The 16,060-nt window shown below is 51.2% G+C and overlaps 1 protein-coding gene across 5 annotated transcripts in view; it reads right to left on the bottom strand.

Moving 5' to 3' along the window:
• The window catches only part of foxp2 (forkhead box P2), a gene marked incomplete at its 5' end in the record, with an annotated part of 81,062 nt that overhangs the window by 43,041 nt on the left and 21,961 nt on the right, over positions 1 to 16,060 (bottom strand). For all 5 annotated transcript variants that reach the window (XM_080021987.1, XM_080021986.1, XM_080021989.1 and 2 more), the window contains one exon: positions 11,940 to 12,029. In XM_080021987.1, the coding sequence (XP_079878113.1) occupies positions 11,940 to 12,029 (90 nt within the window). The remainder of the gene's footprint in view (positions 1 to 11,939; positions 12,030 to 16,060) is intronic.

Below are 16,060 nucleotides of genomic sequence, written 5' to 3'. Positions count from 1 at the left end.
TGGGGTGGGTGGGGTGGGGTGGGGACGGGGGGGGGGCAGAGGTGAGGGAGAGAATGACAAGTGCAACAGACGGAGGAGGAGAAGAAGAAGAAGAGGGAACCTCTAGTAGCGAGGAATCGGATTGGAAGAAAAAAGAAAAAAACTAAATAAAGAAATAACAAACAAGTGCATCAGTGACTGGTGTGTCAGGTCTGGTGGCGTGGTCCACTGGGATCAGGGTAATTGGTGACCGGGGCGGTGGAGGGGTGGGGGGCCTGAAAGACAGATGAGCGCTGAGTCTCTGTGTTGGCCGATTCCACTGCCCACCCCAGCACCACAGGGAAAAAGACAGGGATTTAAATAGACATGGACCTTAATGAGTGGGACCCTTGAACCCTCCATGCCTCCCACACACACACTTATAATACACATACAACCCCCCGCCGCCCCGGAACGCCTATCCGTGAGAGAGCGTGAAAATGCAGGGAGCTCAAAAGTTGATTAAAGGAAACACTGATGAAGTGGACGCGCGGCGGGGCCACAATCAGCATGACACGAGGGGTCGTCGCTGGAAGGCCAGGGGTCCGACCTGAACGGCAGCAGCTCCACCGCTCTGCGAGGGAATACTAGCTCTCTGTGGGAGGGAGGGAGGGGGCGGGGGTCTTAAGCCCTCTGTTTATGATGGGTAGTGACCCTCCCACAGTTTTTTTTTTTAACTCTCCAGCAATGCTCGATTTCAGTCATCGGTGATGACAATCATTAAAATGCAGGCCGTCCAACTCCATTATGAGGGAACTCTACCAAAACAACTAAATAAAGACATACAGTATGTTTGAGCCAAAGCCTTCTGAGATCAATAGGAATGTGTGCAATTTTCTTTTATTCTGTGCGCACATTCCGCTGTTTCTGATCGTCATCTCGAGAGCCCCTTTCACACATGCAGTCTCTATCCCTGAAATGTTCAGGAACATTTCCTGCATGGGGCATGTGTGAGTGGGAGCAGGGATGGATTCTCGTCAACTCCCACCTCGAGACCTCTTCACATTTCCGGGAAAATGCCGGTGCGGCCGTGTGGTGGATGGAGGCAGGAACATTGCCTGGACGAGCAAGTCCAGGCAATGTTTCGTCGTCCGTCTGACGAAAGACGCTTTCCCGTGGAGCGAGGGAACCAATCACAAGGCTCCGCTGATGACGTATTTGAATCCACGACTTAGGACAAAATCATGGCTTGCCTCGCAAACTTGTTGAATATTCAGTACATGACCACGATGATCCTGAAAATAATAGGAGACGTCTTCCGCCGCGTACACGACCATCCGATCTTCTTCTTCAGTTGACTTTTACAGCGGTTGGCATCCATAAATGTTGCATTACCGATATCTGCTAGACTGTCCCTTAGCCCATCTATTCCGGCATTGTGAAAAGGTGCAAGAAGGAAATGTTCCTGAATGTAGATGCATGTGTGGATAGTGTAAATGATGAGCAGTACCGGAAAGGTTATCTAAGTAATTTAGTGGAAAATATGTGTGAAGGAGGCTTAGGATTGAAAAAAGTTAATTTTCTTCTCACCTTGTTTATTCTGCAGTGTGTTTGCGAATACAGTAGCTCACATTTTTTTATATACAGTATATATTATTTTATTTTATCTCCATATATGGGAGCAAGTTTGAAGCGATAAGATGAGAAACCTTCCTTAAAATGATTAATTTTACTTAATTTCATTAATTCTCACTTAATTTTGCACATTTTCAAACGGTGGACTCGCCATTGCTTTAACATGGAATTATTATGAAAAAAATATCAAAATGTATTTCTTTTGACAAAATAAATGTTAACGTAGTTGTCGAGTTGACTCCTGAAGCTAAGATGAAATTTGATACTAGCATGGACCTTTAATTTTATCTACCTTTGGAAATTTCTCCATGCCATCTAATACAATAATAACAAAAAACATAATAATAATAATAATAATAATAATATCGTTATTATGATTGTTATTATTATTAATATAATTATTGTTATTATTATTGTTATAATTATTGTTGTTATTATTATTATTATTATCATCATCATCTGCAGTGAAATGGGCCAGTAGTAATAAGAATACACCATGTCATTGTTTGCTTGTCAACAAATATTTTAGACCCAACATACTAGCAGCCAGCGCTGGTTATACTGGTGTACAATTAAACCTCAAGGCAGCGACTCCCTCCCCGCCGCTAATTGTGTCTTGTGTATCGCGTGGAGCTGCCACGACAGTAGCTGGTAGCCTATATGGTGTGTCAGGGGGCCAATAAGACCTCCCTGTCCTCATTGCGGGCTAATCAAGCTGCCTTGATTACTTTCCATGCATGTCTTTCCTCCTCCTGCCCCCACCACCACCGCCACCGCCGCCACCCGCTTTCTCTCTCTGTCAGGCCTTGACATGTCCTTGTTTAGCGCTCCTCAATCCCCCCCCCCCCCCCACATCCCCGCCCCCACGAACACACACCCACCCACACACACACACACCCACACACACACCACCGCAGGTTTTCCCCCCTCTTTGATTAGCCGAGACATTTGCATGGTCACTACACATTTTTCATTTTAGAAGTCATTATGCATTAGTGGCTCCTGATCGCCCGCCTTGACTAATCCTGATGAACTGAAAATCACAGCTGAAGGTCAACTTGCAGCCGGCCCCGCCACACATTCATATTCATATTCAAACAAATCCTGCCTCCATTGTTCATTAGGGTCTTAGAGAGAAGGGACTCCATCTAAGGTGGAGGAGGAGAGGGAAGGATGTTGTGCTCGCTCTCTCTCTCTCTCTCTCTCTCTCTCTCTCCCTCTCTCCCTCTCTCCATGCCAGCCGCGCTCTGCAGTAACGCCGCAGCACGGCGATGCCGCGCACAATGTGCGAGGCGGCGAACAAAAGCCGTCAAAAAGTTGCAAATTAAACGGGGCTGGGTATGATTATGCAAATACCGTGCTTACACCTTCAACGTTATTAACCCTTGAAGGTGCGTCACGCAGGTAAGTAATTACCCCCGCGGTCACCCCGGGTTTTGTGCCGGACGCCGGCGACAATGGGACGAGCGCGGCGACCGGGCAACGCAAGAGATGCACTCATTAAGAGCATTAATTGGATGCCCGCTCAAAGACTGTTTTCCTTTTTTTGGGGGGGCGGGGACAGGGTGGGGTGGCAGATAGGATTTTCATATGTAAATACAAACAAATAAACCGGGATTTACATGTTGGTAAAAAAAATAAATTATTTTATATATAATATATATATATATATATATATATTCAGCCTGACCCTTAAATAATGAAAGAACCCTCAACCGCAGGCTCCTTGAGAAGAGCGTTGCACCCTCCTCTGATGCGGAAATAAAACACAAGCTTCGGCGAACTCGGACACCCGCAACACAGAGCGCCGGCATACCTCGACCGCGGTGAAAAAAGGCTTCCCGATGGCGGAAGAGGCAACGCGCTAAGGAGAGGGGTCGACGAGCTCCAGCCCTCCTTTTTTTTAATTTTATTTTGCCTTGCGGCTTTTGTTTGCGTTTTAGCCAAGCGATGGGCGATAATCATCTTCATTTCAGTGCTCTTCCCAAACAAAAAGGGGAGGGCGACGGAGGAGGAGGAGGGAAGGGGGGGGGTTCGGAAAACGCAGCAAGGAAGAAAGAGATGGAAGTCGAGGCCCCGCCCCACGTCCATTGTGAGGCGCGGCACAATGGTAATTCCTGCGTTTAACGGCGTGCTTTTCTGCTTGACGTATCAGAGGCTCCGAGATGAAAGCAGATAAGTAATTGCTCTCCTGGTTCTTATTCTTCACTGACAACCCATAAATTTAATTTTACACACACGTTCATTTACATTTTCGAGTATACGACATGATAATTGCGGGAATATAACACCTCCATTTCGCGGGATGCCGCGCGCCGGGGCTTTGATTGACACGCGCGGTGAATTGAAAGGAACAGGGGGCTGAATTGCCTCTCCTCGAAATGATTTTGCCAGGAAGGGATGAAATTAATGAGCATTTACCGGACGGCGGCGGCGGCGTAAACATCCACACGCCGGGGCGAGGATCCGGGGAGAGGGGCCCGGCGATGCGCGGTTTTCGCCGCCATCCAAAAGACCGCATTAACAATGATTTTCACATGTAAGGTGTTAATGGGATTTCCTAAAACGCGTTGAATCATTTGTAATTAACGTCATTTTGAGGTAGCCACTGGGGCGCATGAGTATTATCAGAGAAGTGTTTTTCTTTTTTGGTGGTTTTGGTATTCTTTCCTTGATGCGGGAGAATTTAACGGGAAAAAACCTGCAGCCGGGGTTCGAACCCCTGTATTTGTTGGCGTCCTGTCAACAACGAGCCCAAAGAGGCACGGTAGGATGACGGCCGCATCTGCGCGAACCCCCCCCCACCCCTCCCCGGGGGCCACGCGGTTCGCTCCCAAAGTCGGAGAGCCCCAACGGAGGACCTTTAAATCCGACGCCGGACGAGGGAATTCCGGCGCCCGGGACAGGCGGGGTCATTGCGGCGCCGGCGCCGGACGCCGTCTCTCGTTATGTTTGACTTGACGGCGCGCTCTGGCATTAAATGCGGAGCGGCGCTTAGTTACCGCGCGCCGCGCCGCTCGGTGGGGCAAGCCCACTCGGCTGCCTGCGTCCAGCTATCCGGACCAGTGGGCAAATGCACCTTCAGCAATTACACCCGCTCCACGGCGGCGACGCTTTATCTTTACGACAATGGGCTTTACGACCGGAATCAAATCACCTGAAGCGGGAGATAACCGGTGTACGGGACTTCAAACTTAAACAATTAAGGACGTGGGATGAAGAGGAAATCCTTCCATTCCATTTACCTCGCCGTAACTCATTTCGCCGTAATAAGGGGGAAGTTGGCAATTTCAGCGGATGTCGGGCATAAACATCGCCGAGGCCGACGAACGCGGCAGGCTCGGCGGAGGTTGAATCGGAGGCGATCGACAGAGGTCTGAGGAGACGCCACAGATACCGTTAAGATAAGCGCAATGAGGAATGGAGGGGTCCTGGCTGGTAATTACCGTGGGTCCTTGGCGGGGAGAGTCACCGTTAATTAAGGCCCGAGGTCCATTTTACCCGCAGAGAAAAGAGTCAGAGTGAGTGAGTGCGAGGGGGAGAGCGGGTGAGCCGGCGATAGAGAGAGTTCAAGGAGAGAGAGAGAGAGAGAGAGAGACAGATAGAGAGGGAGACCAGCCCCCGTTAATTCATCGCCATCCCCAGGGCCTCCCACGGGCAGGGGGGGGGCTGGACGCGGACCCCCCTCCGAGCTCATTGGACTTCTGACCCCTCCCTTCTCCTTCAGCCGAGACTCCTCATTTACTAGCCAATTACTGTCAGTGGTGGCCACGGCGTTATTGATAGCCGGGACACTCGACTCAAGGATCCGCCAAGGCTAAAAGGCAACGAGTGCGGCCAGCGAGTTGGAAGGAGTCGGCGACGCCCCGGTACAGCAGCGAGCGGGCACGGAGACTTTTTAAAACGAGACCGCAACTTGTGTGTAGAGAGGCACACACACACACACACACACAAGTTCACTCAAGATCCTCACACACACACACACGCACGCACGCACGCACGCCGCACGGCAATGTGCGTCGCGTAGTGAGATTAGGGAGATCAATACTCCAGATTGTCACGAGCTGAGCTAAGTAGATTACGCCATGTTTTCCCAAATCAATTTTCATGGCAGTTTGGCAGAAGTGCACCCGCGGTGGGGGGAGGGGGAGGGGGAGGGAGGGCGCAATCTATCACAACATAAAGACCCATCAAGCGCACGGCTCCAACGAGAAGCCCGAGGAGGAGATTGAGACGGGGGGGGGGGGGGTTTAAGTACAGTTTTCATATCGATTCATCTCACGGCACGGGCAGCCATTGATGAGCGTGAGGGGAGGGGCTCTGGGGGTTGGATGCCCGCGACGAAACTCTCACTTTTCCTGTTGAAGCGGCAAATTTTCCTTCCCCCCCCCGGCCGACACCTCCCTCCTCCAGGTGTAGCGGGGGGGGGGAGAGTGCAGAGAGTGCAGAAAGGAAGAAAGAAGGTGAGAGGGGGAGGGGGGAGGGGGGGGAGAGGTTGGGAGGCGCTTCCCTCTGATGTTGCAGGTAATACGGCCTCCGCTGGATCAGCCTCTTCATCAAGTGACACACAGTAAATTACAAGTGCTTCAAGCAGCTCAGTGAATTACAGTTCATCGCTTGGAAGCCTCCAACCCCCCCCTACCCCCTACACCCCCCCCCCCCCCCCCCCTCCAACCCTACAACCCCACCCCCCCGACAGGACTCGGGCGTATCAGATCTGCCGGTGAGGATCCAATTAACACCCCGGCCAGAATCATCTGATTGCGTGTGTAAGAGCCGGTATAACTCGTTTATTGCGCCCATGTATCTTCTGTCAGGAGGTAAATTTGTTGCTGCTACATCAAAGGTCTGAGTTACTTTTTTTCTTTATCCTGACCCCCCCTCCTCCCCGCACACCTCGCCTAGGGGTTGCATTTCAACTTCTTTTGCATCACAATGGTGAACCCGCTCTGTCCTCGCAATTTAGCAATCTTGTCCTGTAGGTGTTGTACATGTAAATGCAAGGGTGGGGGAAAAAAGAGAGGGAGAGAGAGAGAGATAGAGAAATGAAAAAAAAAAAAAAAAAATGAAAAAAAAAAAAATCTTGTTTTCCGGTTACAAAAGCAGTAACCAAGGGTGTTTGACTAAAAGAAATGTGCTGACATATTTCTTTCTGCCTCGTTCTCTCTCAGTCAACAGAAGTTTTTCTCATGAATAACAACATCGTTTTTACCTCTCTTCTCGCCCCCCCCCCCCCCCCCCCAGACACACACACACACACACACACACACACACACACACACACACCTCGTTGTGATAATTTTTCTCTATTTTGAGATCCGACCAGAGGGGATGCGTTGGAAAAGATATATTCATAAATGTAAATGCGAGGTAGCGTCCTTTAGCCACACGCTGGAGCAACGAACCCACGCCCAGGCTCGAGTGTCACAGCCCTGTTTCCCCTCAATCTGTACGGGTGGGTGTGTGTGTGTGCGTGTGTGTGCGCGCGCGTGCGTGTTCGTTCCCGTGTCGCGCACGTGCGTTCCAGATGGGAGGCCATAAGCAGATGAGCGTGGCAAGGAGATGCTGTGATATTCGTTCGTTGGGGGAAATATGTGGATGTGACCTTTAAACACGACACTCCGAGGGACGGCCCAGTGCCCGCCGCCGCCGTCGCCGCCGCCGCGATTGGCTGGGGAGGGAACGCTCCGGAATCTAAAGGAAAACAGCTCCGACGGGCCAAAAATCAACATCTCTCCTCAGCCATACACCGTGCGAACGGAATGAAATGCCTTTTTTTTTTTTTTTCCCGGTCGGATCCTGTCCCCGTGGCCAGGATGGGACCTGGGGGGGGGTGAACATCCGAGACCGAGGCTCTCCTCAAATACGACGGCGACCTGGCAGCACGGAGGTTTTAATCGACTAATGAGTGAACGTGAGCTCGGGGGAGAGGAGCCATTTCCCAGTTTATGGTTCCTGAGGGCGCATCCCCGCCTCCGGCTGATTGGCCGATCCTTTTGTCCGGCGCTTTTAAAAAGTGGAGAGGAAGCCCCCCTCGCCGTCCTCCGTCATTACCTTTTTAAAAACACGCTCTCGCTCACTTACCGGGGGGCGGGCGGAGCCGCTTTCGTTCGCACCCAGCTCGCTCGCTGCGTGCGGGCGAGGGCCTAGTTAGAAGGCCCCCCCCCCTCCCCCCCCCGCCCGCCCCCCGCACCCGACGCTCTCGCTACACAGGGTCAGAGGTCACGCCGGCTCTTTTATATGCGGCGCTTGACATATACGGGGTGCGCGGCCGTGTCACTTAGGTGTAGCCTTTGGGGCGACACGAAAAGGTGGGGGTTGGGATGTCAGGTTGTCTTTGAAGAATATATTTTTTTTTTAACCGGGAACCGAGCGCGTCCTCCGGCGGCTGCGACTGCCGCTCCTGGCAGTCGCTCCTGGATCCATTTTCAAACGCTCTGATGGCGATGCAACAGAAAAATAAGGCTTGAAAAGGTTGGGGAAAAAAATGCCAGAGTTGTCCTTTAACTCCACTCCATCCCAGCCACGGCGGTGGAGGGACGAGCGTTAACACCTCGACCAGAGCGCTCCTCAAAACCCGCCCGGCTCCAGAGAGAGAGAGAGAGAGAGAGAGAGAGAGAGAGAGAGAGAGAGATAGAGATCCCTCGCCGCGGGACACGCCGAATCAAACACACCCCGAGTGCTGCAGCTCGGTCCGGCCCCTTTTCCAGGACTTGTCAACACAAAGCGCCGGGAACAAAGCCCCCGAAACTAACTCGACAAGGTGTCAGCCCGTCGGATGACTGGAGGTAACTTTGCGAGCGGGTCTGTCATTGAACTCGTGGGCTGACGCGCCGGAAGCCCCGGCGCCGCGCCGACGCCGCGCACCCGGCGCCTCGCGGTTGAAACAATTGTCGGATCCAAAGCTCCCCCGTAATCCTCCCTGCCTCTCCTCGTCCGCGTTCCTTTATTTGTATTCCAAATGTCAGTGTATAAATGCCTTTTCGGAGCGGGATATTGCCGCGCGGGAAGGGGGGACGGCGAGGATGTCGTGCGGCGTCGGGAGAGCGGTGGAAGGCGCCGCGGCGGAGGCAGGAGGGGGATTTACAGGGAGAAATAGGTGTTTATTGAGTACTCCCGTGGGCTTACCGTGTAATAATAGACCTGTCACATTACGCAAATGTGGAGAAGCCGCTTGCGCGCACGTGGACGGTCGGCTCGTGGGGCGCGCGCAGCGCGTATGTGTGTGTGTGTGTGTGCGTGCGTGCGCGCAGATGCCATCGCTGCCTGCCACCGCGTCAACAACTGAGACGCGGCGATGAGCGTGCGGATAGAATTAGTCAGGCGAGAGCCTTGAGCCGCTAATACGCGTAATTAAAACTGCGAGCTGAGGCACTTAAATGCTTGTGTACTAAATAATTTACATGCCATGATCTATGGATCATTTCCCGCTCTTAAATACCGAGGAAAAAAAAAAAAAAAAAAAAAAGAGTGAGGAAGGAGGAGGGGGGAGACAGTTAGAGGATTTATCAGTGTCTGAGGCATAAGCGGGCTGCCATGGTAATATTAATCCCCTTCCCCACTTTCTGCCGTGCTAATCACACAAGGGGATCAATCTTCTTGATTCCTCTCGTGGAAAACATGCAACTCGGTTGCCAATAAAACAAGCTCATAAAACATGGCACCGTGGCAGCCGTGTGGCCTTGTAATCCAGGTAAATAATGCGGTTTTATCGGTTAAACTCCACTGAGGAGAGAATCTAAAAAAAAAAAAATCTAAAAAAAATCAACTAATAAATAAATCAAAGGATAAAAGATAAATAATAATAAAATCCTCCGGTATTCGGGGGAAAAGAGGGAATGAGGGACTTCCTCCGTCGGATGAGGAGCTTCCATCGCTCTATTTCGACGGAGAAGCAGCGCGCCAGGGGGGGGGGGGGAAGAATGGCGCCAAAACAAGGGGATTGGAGCATGCGCATCGTCAAGCGGATGACGAAATCCAACCGGAACGGAAGGCGCTCTCTCCTGCCGGTGCTGGTGCTGGTGTGAAAAACCGAGAGAGACTCGGCGGCCCCCTCCCTCACACGAGGGGGGACCCGCTTGGAGACTCTCTCTCTCTGTGTCTCTGTCTCCCTCGCCCTCTATCTCTCTCCCTTATTTCGAAACAAAGAGGTGAGGATGTTAATAAAGCCCGGATCAACAGATGGATTAGCCGGAGCCGGCAACGGGCCCTCCCGATTCCTATTGATTCATATCGCCAACGCAGGAGGCTACAGTCGGAGTAAGCAAATGTAAATATTCAATATTTACCATCCGCTGGTGTTATTAGAGGCAGGGGCTTGGACATGGGCCGACGACTATCATGCACACACAGCGCTCTCATCCAATATTGTTCTTACTGCCCGCCCCGAAAAAGTATTTCCGCGAGGCGACTACGCCGGCGTTCGTGCACGGGTGGGGGCGGTGGGTGGATCGGGGGATCCCATTTGTTTGAATCCATCCGCTTCAGGATTGGAGAAAGGAGCTCAAACAGCGCAAAGTGCAACGGACCCAGACAATAAGCGTCGCGGCCCTATGTGTTTTTGTTTGATAAACAATTCATATTTCCCAGGGCTGGAAGTTCCAAATTCAATGGGGGGGGGGGGAGAAAAGAAAAAACAAAGACATTCATGGTTCCGATGCCGCCGCGTCGGAATAGGCCGATAATATTAACACTCGGGATGTGGGTGCGCGCCGTATTATTTAAAATGAAAGAGCGTGACGGCACCTTCGCCAACCTTATCTCCTCTGCCGGCGCGTAATTAGGTACACAGGGGTGCGACTCCAATTGAAGGTGTCGCCATTGTTAGACTCTGTGAAAATATTAACGGGCGAGGTTAACGCCAATTTCTCCGTCTTTAATGAAATGCACAGAGCCCCTAATGAGGTAAACCGGTGCTCCTTGATAGTACTTATTAGCCGGCGGAGGGCAGCAACTCTCACACTTCAAATTTTTTCTGAACACAGAGAAATAAATTAAAAATGTGGAGGGTGGGGGGTCGAAAAAAAAAAAAAAATGTAGGAATAAAATAAAAAACAGCACAGATGTCAAGGGGCCTGAGATAATTTGAGGCAGGAAAAAAAACAAAAAAACGAAAAAAAAAACAAAAAAAACCCAAACTAAGTGCGTCACCGACGTTTAAACGAGAGGGATGAGAGCACGTCGGGTGTGAAGAGCGGGAAGATTGCGAAGAGCGCGCACGTGTCTCTCCCTCTCTCTCTGCGAGGGTGTGTACAAGTGCGACCTTTTCCCCCAAAGCGCCGACAACAGGAATAGACGGCGGCGAGAATCAATAAGGTAAATTAACGTCGGAGGAGTGGAAATGACAGCTAGTTAAAATTAGCTGTCCATACGAGCTGAAATGAAAGCCGAGCTGCGGACGTGCCGGCGGGGGGCGGGGGGGGCGGGGGGGATTCAGTGTCGCTATGGATCCGCCGCACACTGGCGTTGGGTTTACGTCCTGCTTCCTGTCCACCTACCGCGTAACCTATCGACATTATCTCACGGAATAATTCATTACTCGTGCCGACGCCCACGCTGAAATTAGACACATAGAAAAAGGGAACAATTATTAATAAGAATTGTGAAAAAAAGCAATAACTATATATATATATATATATATATATATATATATATTTATATATATTTTTTTAATATAAATATATTTTTTTGCAATTCTGCATTTTCTTATGTAGATCTATTTTCCAAATTATTATAATATTTATTTTATTGTGTTTCTTTTTTTTTTTTACATTGTTTTTTATTATATAAAACTAAATTATACGTGCAAATATTGGTATAATATAAATCGTGCTGTGAGACTGGGATTTTTTGTTTTTTCGTAATATTGCAATAGAGTTAAATATCGTGTTTAAGGCTGTATTACGGTAAAATAATGCAACTCTCTGAACTTCACAAACTGCTCTCCATGTTCTCATCGACGCCTCTGCATTACTAACGGCTGCTTCTGAAATATTTATTGTGTGTTAATATTCTATGAAAGCACCCACGGTGATCCCCAAAATATCACCAACATATAAATATAGAGGATCCTGAACTGGGGGGGAAAAAAAACAAACAAAAACAAAAAACAACAACAAAAAAAAGAAAGTCTTCCTGGGGGTGGAGAAAGTTCGGAGGAAGTCGGCCCTTGAGTGTTTTTTGCGTTTTTTTTCCGCCCCCCGCCGCCCCGGGTTTAGAATTCCAGTGACGGGTCTGAGGACGGCGGCGGCAGAAAATCAAACACACTTGTGGAACAGAAGAAACCCCCCCCCGCTGCGGCATGTATTATGGATGGACTTAAGAGATTAGAGGCAGAGCTTCTTTACCTGCAGTGGACGCTGCTTGTCCTGGTTCTTTGGAGATTTCAGGCCACTGCCTGGCTGCTGTAAGAGTAATTGCCTCGCTGCTTGTAGAGCCTGCGATGAAGGTAAAGGAAGAGAGGGAGAGAGAGAGAGAGAGAGAGAGAGAGAGAGAGAGAGAGAGAGAGAGAGAGGGAGAGAGAAGGGACAACTATTAGACTTCCTGAGGAGGATGACTAATTCCAATTTTCGGGGGGGGGGGCGGGGGGTGCAGACGACGACACACACACACAAAAACACGGAGCGTTCTGAGAACCCTGTCAAAAACCACCCGGTGTTCCTGCCGCCGCGCTCGCCCCGACGTGATTAACACCGTGTTGGGGAAACGTGTTTTTTTTTTCCCAGGAATTCACGGAGCCGTGATCAAGGATAAATACAGTTTGTCTGGAGCACCCTTGAAGAGGAAGGTAAAGGGGGCTCGGAGGGGGGCGGGTTTGTGTGGGAAAAAAAAATAAAAACGAGAGGAAAAAAGAGCAGGAGGCTGAGCTTCGGCAGAATTGACCTGTCTAGTGTGTGCTCGACTGGAATACCCACTTCTGCATATTCATAATATCAATTTGAAGTAGCGGCAGCGCCATGTGAAGTGTCCCCGGGAGCTGTAATTAAAGTTGACAAAATCAACATCAGATTACCTTTAGAGTGAATTAACCGGCGGCCCGGGCTCTACGCCGCGCGTTTAGGAACGCCCGTGAACGGAGAGAGAGAGAGAGAGAGAGAGAGAGAGAGAGGGAGATAGAGGGAGAGACTGAGGGATGGAAAATGCCCGGCCAAACGGCTGTTTGCGCGCGGCGAGAGGAACGGAGAGAATCGCACTCGGGGAACGTGAAGCATTTGTCATCGGCAAACGCTCGGCGCCTTCGCCAGACGCCGGGACGAGACGGCGATCGAGGATCAACGGGGGGCCGCGGCGCCGTTATCTCTCTTAGGCCTGATGGGAGTGCAAGTAGAGCCCCCCCCCCCCTTTGCGCACACACACACACACACACACACACACACACACACACACACACACACACACACACACACACACACACACACACACACACACACACACACACACACACACACACACACACACACGAGGGCTAGCTGCCGCACTCGTCTTCAGGAGAGGACGATGAAAGACGCTGGAAAGAGTCTGGCTGGAGAGAGAGAGCGAGAGAGCGAGAGAGAGAGAGAGAGAGAGAGCGGGGCTGAACATCTGTTCCTCCTCTGCTGCCGCCGCTGATCCACCAGGCCCGGCGGAAGAAAGAAAGAGAGAAAGAAAAAAAGAAAGACGGGACGAAAGAACGAGTGAAAGAAGACAGAAAACACTGCGACCAAACAGCAAAACAACTTCACAGGTGTCTGCATTTGAAGGGAACCAGGAGGAAAACAAGGGAGAGGAGAAGGGGAGGCAGGGGTGTAGGAGAGACGGAGAGAGAGAGAGAGAGAGAGAGAGAGAGTACTCAAATGGAGAGTGACACTCGGGGCCTTGTTTTATTTTCTGGTGCTTGCCAGTATCCATGACAACAGCTGCCTTGACAGGGCGTGCATATGGCTCGGCTCTGCCAGCTGGTGGGAACAATGTTTGAACTAGTACATTGAGATCCTGAGCAAACAAGGAGGAGGAGACGGAGAAGAGAGAGAGAGAGAGAGAGAGAGAGAGAGAGAGGGAGAGAGGGAGAGAGAGAGAGAGAGGCAGAGGAAGATGCATAGAAGGCCACTAAGAAGAAAAGTAGACAGAAAAGGGAGTAGAGAAAGGGAGACGGAGGAGGGGTGGGGTTGGGGGGGGGGGGGGAGCGGAGTGGAAGAAGAAAGAGGACGGCAGAAGATGAAGAGAGGGTGCGACAGTGAGACGCAAAATCAGAAAGAGTGGGGGACGAGAGAGAGAGAGAGGAGAAAGGGGGAGTTGCCAGTCGTCCTATCCCCCGGGACGTCGCAGATCAATTATGAAAAGACAGAGCCGGGGGTAGGAAGGTGGAGAAGGTGGAGCTCTGGGCGGGTGGGGGTCGTCTGGCTGGAGGAGCCAGGCTTTCTGCACCAAAGTAAACAAACACATTTCACTGGCGCTCGGTCCTAACGGCATTGATCCGTCTCCTCGGTAAGGGGAGCCCGGTTGCCACGGGTGTGTGTGTGTGTGTGTGTGTGACACGCGCGCGCACACACACACACACACAGACACACAAACAAAAACACACACACACACACACAGGCTAGGAAATGTCATTAGCGCTAAATTTGCTTGCGGTTCGGCACCAGAAACCAGAAAGGCGCGCAGGAAATCAAACGACGATGTTTGACTTTGGCGGCGTCTGATTGAACGCAAAAGACAAAACATCCTTCCTTCTGAAGGCGCGCGGTCGGCCAATCATGGCGCTAATTAAAACACGGCGCCCAATTAATCTAAGCATGATTGGTGAATCAAAGTAATTACAAGGCCTATTGAGTCCCGCACACAGCGGTTAGGGGAGGGTGGAGGGGGAGGTGGTGGCTTGAGGTGCTGTCGGGGAAGGGAAGTGTTTATCAACACCGCCGACCGATATATGACGCGGCGTCGGCACACAGGAAGGAGAGGGTCCTTTTCCGGTGCCGCCTACTACACCCACACCTGACGAGTGGGAGCGTGGGTGGGGATGCGGGGTGGAGAGCTGAATGGGCTTGTGTTCGGGCTGCGTGGGCCGCACTTCTCCGAAACACAACACGGGAGCTTATCAACGGCTGTCCAACTCTTAAAAGCCAAGAGGGCTTCGTCGCGCCTGGATCCGTCGCCGTCTCCCTGGAGCCGCGGGGGGGTTATTTGTTGTTTGTTTATCCGGGCGGGCGGAGGCGGGTAAAGTTACCCTAAAACACGGGCCTCGTCCCGTCACGTCGCGCTTCGTTGCCTCGAGAGTATACGACCGTCACCGGCGGAGAAGGCGCCAATTTGCGCCGCCCGCACGCCCCCCGCGCCCGCCCCGCGCGGGCGTCAAGTTCAAACTCATCTCGAAGGCGAGGAAAGTTGTCAAAAAAAAAAAAAAAAAGTTTGCAAAAAAAAAAAAAAAGAGCGGAGCGGGCTGAGCCCAAAAAAATTGAAAATAAAATAAATAAATAAAAAATAACACAGGCGAGTGCAGACGCGCTGCCTATTTAACCTGGGTTGCTATGCGTGGAAAAATGACATCCCCTGTCCATTAATGCACACATTGTATAAACACAGCACAATGTGACACATTCTTGAGCGCCGGCGAGGGAGAGAGCGAGGGCGGGAGGAAGGGAGGAAGGGGGTTCGAAAAGAGACGGCCCCGCTACATAAATAACAAGGCACTCAGAGGCATATTTGATGTTGATATCCATCGCTGAGGGTGGAAAAGGAAAGAGAGAGAGAGACAGAGAGAGAGAGAGAGAGAGAGAGAGAGAGAGAGAGAGGGAGAGAGAGAAAAAAAAAAAAAGGAAGACGAAGGAAGGGGAGAAAATAACACGCCGAGCGACCGAGACCGCGACACGGGGATCCTTATGAAAATAAGATTCAGCCCAAATGGATCCGCCGTAATTGGTTTCAGATAGCGAGGTCAGGAGAAAGGCGATACAGTCAACTATTATGCGAAACGGACGGGGAAACAAGAATGTTTACACAGGCATTCCTCGGCAACGTTAATAGGCATGCAGAGAGAGGGGGGGGGGGGGGGGGAGAGAGAGAGAGAGAGAGAGAGACGAGCGGAGGAGGAGGAGAGAGTGAGGGGGGGGGAGACAGTGAGAAAGGAGAAACATATGTCCGCCATCCATCCATCTTGTCATATCTCCCTCCTGGGCTGTAAGCTCGGTGTTTAGAGTCCATACAGAGGAGGGTAATAAGGAACACCCGTCACAATGCACCTTTGTTGGGGAGCATACGGGGGCCTTAAACAAGCGTGACACACACACACACACACACACACACACACACACACACCATTACTAATCTACAGATTGCTTATGGTGTCGGTCGACTGAGAGGAATAAGTCGTCAAGCGCGGCGGCGTTCCTTTCCTTAAAAGGGAGAGGCACCTGGAGACGGCGCGGCACGCGGGCGTGACATTGGCAGACGGACAGAGCTGATGAGGCGCGGAGGAAGGCGGGGCGGTGGGAGA

This window comes from Zeus faber (genome assembly GCF_960531495.2).
Source record: "Zeus faber genome assembly, chromosome: 21".
Lineage (NCBI taxonomy): Eukaryota > Metazoa > Chordata > Actinopteri > Zeiformes > Zeidae > Zeus > Zeus faber.
Note: the sequence above shows the minus strand (reverse complement) of the source record. Positions and strands in the feature narration are given on the sequence as shown.